General features: G+C 42.2%; 1 protein-coding gene across 1 annotated transcript in view; it reads right to left on the bottom strand.

The window, feature by feature from the left end:
* The window catches only part of LAMB4 (laminin subunit beta 4), an 88,410-nt gene that overhangs the window by 62,294 nt on the left and 17,339 nt on the right, over nucleotides 1-8,777 (bottom strand). The window contains exons 8-10 of the mRNA XM_023751015.1: nucleotides 7,799-7,919; nucleotides 6,382-6,570; nucleotides 2,141-2,320 (exon numbers count right to left, since the gene is read on the bottom strand). Coding sequence (XP_023606783.1) covers nucleotides 2,141-2,320; nucleotides 6,382-6,570; nucleotides 7,799-7,919 — 490 coding nt within the window. The remainder of the gene's footprint in view (nucleotides 1-2,140; nucleotides 2,321-6,381; nucleotides 6,571-7,798; nucleotides 7,920-8,777) is intronic.

The following is an 8,777-nucleotide window of genomic DNA, read 5'->3' as shown; positions in this document are numbered from 1 at the left end:
TCTCTACCCATTAACACCATCTCTCCCCATTCCCCCCCCCCCCCTCCGCCGCCAGGCTTGGCAATCATCATTCTATATTCTGTTTGTATAGATTTGACTAGGCTAGGTACTTCATGTAAGTGGAATTATACAATATTTGTCCTTTTTTATCTGGCTTATTTCATTTAGCATAATGTTTTAAAGGTTCATTCATGTTGTAGCATGTGCCAATTTCCTTCCTTTCTAAGGCTGAATAATATTCCATTGTAGTACATACCACATTTTGTTTATCTACTCATTCATGGATGCACATTGAGTTGCTTCCTCCTTTTGGTCATTGTGAACAATGCTGCTGTGAATACGAGTGCAAATATCTCTTCCAGACTGTGCTTTCAATCTTTATAGCCAGAAGAAGGGTATGGGGTTTCATTCCGCGATAATGAAAACATTCTGAAATTGATTATAGTGATGGTTACACAACTCTGAATATACTAAGTCATTGAACTGTACACTTTAAAAGGTGAATTGCATGGTATGTGAATTATACCCCACTAAAGCTGTTACAAAAGAAAAATAAAACAAAACAAAAACCACTATTTGGCCTATTCTCTGAGGGCATAAAGTCTGTCAGTGAGCTAGGGGAAATGTCTGGAGTTCTGCAAAGTGTGATGGGAAATTGGTTTGACTATGTAATTCATTCTCCTGAAATTGAATTTTGCTATTAAACTCAAGAAGAAAATTTTATCACACTAAGATTCGGCAAGCTGCTCTCAAAATATACAAATAATATACAGTTCTTTATGTGGGAAAAACGTAGAGTGTGATGCTGTGACAGAAGGGACCTTATTTACCCGGATTCCCTGAAGATGCTACAGCTGTTTGAGGTAAATGTGTGTGATCCTAAAGCCAAGGGTCTCTTCATCTGGCCCCAGAAAACTCTGAGGTTCTTTCTATTTCCCTGTAGCTCCTCTCCTGGCTTTTTAATTTTTTCTTTTCTTTGTCAGAGAACATAAAAATACTAGGAGGGACGTGAGAAGAAAAGGGAAGAGTAATTTTAAAAAACCAAAAGAAACCATCATATGAAAATTGCTCAAGAAGTCATCAGTCTTTACAGAAACCCATAATGTGATTTAACAAATCTGTGTAGGAGAGTCCTCGTGGAGGCTGTTTTTCTAAAGGTTTCACAACTTGGCATTAAATTCCTGGCATTTTCCACTGTTTGCTCCAGCAGAAAAAATGTGAGCACCCCCTGCTGGTCCCTTATGACAAACTCAGCAAACCACCAAGAACTGAACAAAATTCATGGGAGTTTTTGTGTCACTTTAAAAGTCTGAGAGGCTATGGACACAATGTGGTGATTTCTGGGGGAAAGGGTTTTGGAGAAGGTGGAGGAGAGTATGGAGGGATAAATGATGATGAGTCAAGACCTGATTTGGGGTAGTGAACACACAATACAGTGCACAGATGATGTGTTGCAGAATTGTGCACCTGAAACCTGCATAATTTTGTTAACCAGTGTCACCCCAGTAAACTTAATAAAAAGGGAAAAGGCATAAAAGAACTATGGGAGCCAAAAACAAGCAAACAAAAAACAAAACAAAACAAAAAAAACCCTGAAAGGCTGGCAGGACTCTTAGGTATTTACAATGATCAAATTTTAATTTCTTTCTTTTTTAAAAATTTAAATGTCTTGAGGTGACATTGGTTAATATAATCATACAGGTTTCAGGTGTGGCTTTCTGTTACAGGATCTGAATATTGCACCGTGTGCCCACCACCCAAAGTCAAATTTTCCATCACCATTTATTAGGACCCCCTTCATTCCCTACCCTCTTCCCTCTGGCAACCACCACACTGCAATGACCAGATTTTATATTTTATTGATTTTTTACAGAGAGGAAGGGAGAGGGATAGAGAGTTAGAGACATTGATAAGAGAGAAACATTGATCGGCTGCCTCCTGTACACTCCCTACTGGGGATGTGCCCGCAACCAAGGTACATGCCCTTGACCGGAATCGAACTTGGGACCCTTGAGTCCGCAAGCCGATGCTCTATCCACTGATCCAAACCGGTTAGGGCGCAATGACCAGATTTTAAAGCTGACAGGCAGCCCCAGGCTTTAAAACACCCAGGCTGGTTGCCCAGCCACTGTCGACTTACGCTGACAGCCCAGAGGGTCAGTGGCACTCAGTCCGTAGTGGTTGGGCTTGCACTGGTCGCACTTGGCTCCTTCCACATTCTCCTTGCACAGGCACTGGCCAGCCACAGATCCCAGGGCAGGATCAGAGTGGCTCTCACAAATGCCACCCGATATGGTCCCATCGGGGTCACATTCACAAGCTGGGGACACAGACATGCATTATCTTAGTTAACGGCAAATTGTGGGAAGCCTGAAACGTAAGCATAGCATTTTACTCATGATATAACTATTTTACTTTTTTAAAAGTCATTACATATGTTTAAATAATTAGACAAGTGGATAAGGGCTGCTCAGAAATATCTCTTAGATCTCTGGTCTTGGAAAATGTTGAAAAATTCCATACATTAAAAAAAAAAAGACTTTTAAGTGATTCTAAAGTAAGAGGACCAGAGGAGGATGGCTATTGTGAGAACTGAACATTAAAAATAGATTGATTCCTTTGGGGGTCTTAAAATGTTTTGGAGCAGAGGTGGTGGTTGTACAATACTGTGCCACTGAATTGCTCCTGGGAGGAGCACCTACGAGAAACAAAGGGGCAAGAGCAAGAAATGTTCATATCCTGTTTTCTTTTGGGATGCCTGCTAGTGGGGCAAAACCTGGAAGAGATTCTGGAAAATGAGATAAACCGTCACCTGTAGCGAAGGAGCAACTAATGTACAACTTCCCCTTCCTGCTTTCTTCTGCAGACAGTTGAACAACTGAAGGAAGGAATGTCACAGGATAAAGGATGCTGATAGTGTGAATGATTCCAGAGGGTGGAAGTTACAAAAGGGAGAACCTAACTGAGTATAAGGAAGAACTCTCTAATGGTTAGGCCTGCCCGAGAGAGCAGTGACCCCTCCATCAGCAGAGGGGTCCAGGCAGAGGTGTTTGGTTTAGAGGACAGATGACCACCATCCTCTCTTGTATCTTTGTGGTGCTGTGTTTTCAAGGAATTCCACTTTTAAGGAATGCAAAAAACAATTTTAAATAAATATCTTGATTCTAAGGACCAATTCTATTCACATTTATACATGTTTGCTTTAGATTAATAAAAATAACACCCCCAGGTCTAAGGCTATGTTTACATAACTACCATTTAGGTTATAGTGATAAAATCTAGTCAAACCCATTGCTTGGCGTCATTGAAGCAATCACTTGGTTGTCTGACAGAATCTTTGGATTTCAATTGTTTGCCATTGGATTGTGACTGGTGAGAAAATCTTACTATGGAAAAACAGCATTGGGTTCTGTTTAGTTTGGAAAGACCACAATTCTTTTGTAATTAAAGCCAGTTGCCTCTAGAAAGGAAGGAACAAACTGGATTCATTTTAGAAGTAGCCAAAAGGAAGAGACTCGGCTTTATTTGGGAGACTCTCCAAAGGGTCAGCGCTGATTGCAGAGTATAATTTAATTATGTGCAGAAGCATCCGTTGGGGGATGTGTGTGAGAGGGTAGTAACTTTACTTTGAAATAACCCTATTTCAGGGCCCTTAAAATAGAATTTCCATAAAACCTCTTGGTGTCACACAACTTAATTCTAACAAACTTTTATTATCAGTGGCTGAGTCTACCAAATCTTGTGTGTGTGTGTGTGTGTGTGTGTGTGTGTGTTTTTCCTGTATCACATTTGACTGTGTTTTAATCATGGAAGACTTAAAATTAGTCAACTCTTATGCGTGGAGTCAGATTATGTAAATATTTAGAGTCAAACAAAAACAACTTAGAGAAAATTTATATGAGATTGCTGCTAGTCGGTCTTAAAACAGGTCATTTGTACAGACACACACGCACACACATAAACATGTGTTTAGGTAAAGTGGGAGAAGCTGGGAGTCTCGTGATGGTAGTTTTTACAAGCTCCTCATCTGCCTTTCCTCGAGAAACAACTTATTTACGAAGCATGGCTTTTTAATTTCATATCAGGGGGACTCGTTTTCTTCCCTCGGTTTCCTTCAAAAGCACCATCTAGTTGATCGTGGTTCTGAAGGAACAAGACTTTGTTCAATGTGTTCAAAACACTTGGTTTAGTTATTTCCAATCTCTTTCCATACTCTTGGATTACCTGTTTCAAATCATTATATTTTACTGATTGTACCTAGGAGAGCAATTTCATTTTCTTTTAAGTTGTGTGTGTGTGTGTGTGTGTGTGTAATTACAGATTCTGGTAAGAAAATGTAGGATACTTAGGACAGTGATTTCCTACTGTACAAACAGGCCATGTAAGGTAAAATTTCATGCAGTTAGGTACCTACTAAGTAATCTGAGAAAAAAACATCATGTCTGCTTTTTATACATTGAGATGGTTTAAAGTTTGAAATCTAGAATATTGTATGTGTTCAGGTAGCTACTGAATTACTTTTGTGTAAGACTTCATTTTATGTATTGTGATTAATAAAGTTTGAAATTGTAGTTTCATAGCAAGTCCCCCATCCAATGTAACATCCTATTGATGATAGAGCCTAAGAAGCAGGATTTCTGGGTACTGGGCACCTGAACGTTTTTGCTGAGTGTGCCAACAACGCAAGGCCAGACTGCTCTTCATCCAGGCCATAGCTCAAGATTGTGTTTGCAGCCAGCTACCTTGAGGAACGAGGAAACCGTTCCTCCCAGACAAAGAACGAGCTTGCTTCCACTGCTACAAAAGCAATGAATCCTCTTCCAGTGTTCCTTGGCTATGAGGTAAACCCATTAGGTATACAGGAACCATCTGGTATCCTTTGAATTGCCCCATGGGAGTTGGGGCTTGGGGACTTGGGAACTCAGACCAACACAAGCATCTTGTTGCTTGCTGTGCTGTGAGTAATAAAGTCCTTGTCTTTGACCCAGGAGTTTCATGTCCTCCACCAGCATCCATGAAATAATAGTGGGCTAACTTGTTAGCTTACAGTAGAGTTATCTGCAACTGGCACTGTGTGTTTGAAATCAGGTTGGAGTATTTATCTATGCAACAATTGAGAGCAGTGCTGGGATTAGAGAGGGGAAAGCAAGGTGCCCAGGGCACAACATTTAAGGAGGCACTCACTGTCAGGTTAGTGCAAGTGGCAACCCTATGCTTACATGACTCTGAGAATGGTGCTTCCTTAAATTTGGGGGCCTAGGTGCTTTGTTTGCATCACTCTGGTCTCATTCCTGCAAGGAAATGTACATTAAAGTACTGGTGAGATACTATTGGAGTAGCAAAAATTAAAGTGTGATCAAACCAAGTGTTGGCCAGAATATAGAACGACATGCACACTCATACACGGTTGGTTGGGCTGTTAATTGGTATACCCGCTTAGGGGACAATCAGCATTATCTATTTAATTTGAAAAACTTCATATTATGTCCAAGTAATTCCACTCCTGGGTATGACTCTCAGGGACAGTCTTTGTGCATGTGCACAAGGCCACGTATATGGTTATTGTAGCATCAGAAGAAAAATGGACAAATAGATTTTGTTGCATTTATAGGAAGGAAGGAATTAAAATTGGAAAACTAGGGCCACCTGATAAGGAAAAATCTTAAACATATAGTGTTTAATGAAATACTCAAGGATACACACAACATATCATTTATCTAAAGTTTGAAAATATGCCAATATATATATTGTTTGTAGATAAAACATATGTGAAAATAGTATGGTGATAGCTACCAAACATAGTGGGACAGATGTGCACCTAGGACATCACAGGAACCTGTCCTGTTTTATTAAAGTCTTGAAGATGATAGGGTAAGGCATTCTGTTTTGACAAAGCTGGTGGTGGTTATAAGGGTGTTTACTATATTATTCTGTATATGCTTGAAATATTTTATTTTTAAAAGTTGAGATTAGAAATAAAAGGAAAAAAATGTTAAGGTTAAAAAAAGAAGCAAGGTAATAATAGTTAGCTCATGCATCTTAACAACATAGTTGAATGGCCTACAGCAGTCAAATGTAGCTAATGTCAGTAGCCAGCTGTGTCTAGGCATCCTCTGAAACCCTCTGCCCCCTCCTGGTTGAATCCAGAATAGTTTCCTGATTCTCTAGTATAAGCCACTGCTGCAAGACTACCACGAGGGACCCCAGTTATCTGGCCCAATTTTCGAAGAGAAAGAAACGCTCTTAGAGTTAAAGTGGTTTTGCAAACTCGCACTGCCCCTAAGAGGGCCGTTTGGAGGTGCTGCTGAGCCAAATGAGACCTGCTCCATCAGCATTTGCTCAGACCAGTGGGAAGGGTGCGGTCAGAGGCTGGGGACTCACGAAGGCACGCGTACGGGTCCGAGACGGCCTTGAGGGGGTCCCTGTAGAAAAGGGGCCTGCAGCGATGGCAGTGCTGGCCCTCGGTGTTGTGCTGGCAGTCCTCGCACACGCCCCCGCTGACCCCGCCGCTCGCCAGGTACACGCTCATGTCGAAGTGACAGCGGTCCGAGTGGCCGTTACAGCTACAAGCTGGGGAAGGAGAGAGTCACCGTGAGGCTCACCGGGTCTGGGGAGCAGCCTGGCCGGCATCCCACACAGGAACCCTGCATCCCCCCCTCCTCTTTCTTCAGCCTCCACCTTCTTTTATGGACACACGCATACAAACAGTTAAACTAGGTGCTTTCAAAGGTCTTTCAGGACTCTTATTCTGCCCATATACTCTGTCTGAAATGTGTCCCCAAAACGTTTAATATTTAGGGGTGTGTGTGTGTGTGTGTGTGTGTGTGTTTTGTTGTTGTTTTAAATCAAGTAAACAAAAGTAAATCCTTTGGGTGATCCAGAAGCCCGAAAGTGCAATACTCTTATTGTTGTTTGGTAAAGAATACTTTTACTTTGTAAGTTTCTAAGTTTGAATTTTCTACATCGCACGTTCTGTAGGCCCTGGGCTTCTCAGGGAAGATGTTAAAACTGAGCCTCGCCGCCTCTCCTTCTCCGGGGGCCGGAGGCTGGGAGGGTGGCAGGGCCTTTCACCCACCTGGGGCGGCGCCAGGCGACAGGGAAAGGCAGTCTGCTTGGGGGAATTTGTCTTTGTGGCAGTGTCTGTGCTGTTCGTGTTTGTTTTCCCCCCATAAATGGCACAAACATGTGCTGGGCCATGTATACGTGACGCCCGGATGGGGCTTTTCCACGAGCTCTCCTCGTGACCTCTTCCCGCTCAATCTTATTTCCCCCAAATCTGGGAACAGAAGCAATAACAAGTTCGTTCGGAAGTTTATCAACATGTAGAGGCAGCAAGTACATAACAAAAAAACCTGCACTTTATTAGCCTAAACATTTTATAAAATGTATAATAACCAGTCAAACTCAACCTAGACCTCATTTCTCCTATTATCTGACATCTGAGTTTAAGGTCACATTCATGGAATGTCTGGTGATTCAGGACAATAGTAGGGATCTTGGTACTGAATCTAGTCCTCACCCAATTCCTGGATTGGTACCATCCCCACTGATATTACATGGCTCGGTCCCTCCCCTGGAAAGGGCTCACCCAACAATCGCATTGTTTCATTTTTCAAATTCATGTTAGTTTTTGGTGTGAAGGTTTGATACGGTGGTGATTTTTCCAGGGGAGATAATGGGAGACATCAGCAGATTATGCAGTTGGAGCTGGGAGCCCCGGTTCACCACCTTCATTGCCGCAGGCCAAACGAACAAAAAAAAAGTCCTCAGTCTGTGCTGAGGACTCTTCCCCACTCACCTCTGCAAGTGCTGTCCTGGGGGCCCGTGGCTGGCCTCCAAGGCGCATCCTGGAAGAAGTCCTGGCACCGCTCGCAGTTCGTGCCACCTGTATTGTGCTGGCAGACACACCGGCCATGGACCTGCATTGTGTGACAAGCAAGCAGTGTGAAAGGAGGGCTCATCTTTGAGGATGCTGCAGTTCTTTATTATTATTTTTTAAATATACTTTTATTGATTTCAGAGAGGAAGGGAGAAGGAGCGAGATAGAAACATCAATGATGAGAGAGAATCATTAATCAGCTGCCTCCTGCCTGCCCCACACTATGGATCGAGCCTATAACACGGCCATGTGCCCTGACTGGGAATCAAACCATGACCTTCAGGTTCATAGGTTGATGCTTAACCACTGAGCCACACTGGTCAGGCAATATTGCAGTTCTTTAAATGAAATACCAGGCCACGGGCCTCTTTGAATTTTATTTTCCCATATGATAGTTACAATACCAACCTATACTATCTTTTTTAATTTAGATGCAATAGCTTTTACAATTAAAAAATTTAAGATGTTTGGTAAACATTTACAATAAATTTTTTGGTATTTCTGAATGCTAGTGTCAGGGCAGCACATTGCAGCCCTCAGCAAGATGAGGGGTAGGATGATGTGTGTAGTGTGTGTGTGTGTACATGTGCGTGTGTGTGTGTGTGTGTGTACACGTGCGTGTGTGTCCAGGGTGGTTTAGAAGCATAAGGGAAAAGAGGAAATTAGAAAACAGAAAGAAACTGGAGAAAGGTGTGTGATTCTCCATAAAATGCCCTAAATGACCAAGTTCAAAGGGAGAAGTTCTATTTCCACTGAAACATGGAGAGAGCTGAGTAAGAAGGTACAATAGCCTCAGCCTCAAGCCTTGTCTGATGCCTGTCTGGTTATGATTAGTTTAAATTATTTAGTAGATTCACCCCCAGGACTCTGCATGACAATACAATTCTTCTACTACATC

The sequence above is a fragment of the Myotis lucifugus genome, unplaced genomic scaffold (assembly GCF_000147115.1).
Source record: "Myotis lucifugus unplaced genomic scaffold, Myoluc2.0 scaffold_18, whole genome shotgun sequence".
In the NCBI taxonomy this organism is placed as follows: Eukaryota; Metazoa; Chordata; class Mammalia; order Chiroptera; family Vespertilionidae; genus Myotis; species Myotis lucifugus.
Note: the sequence above shows the minus strand (reverse complement) of the source record. Positions and strands in the feature narration are given on the sequence as shown.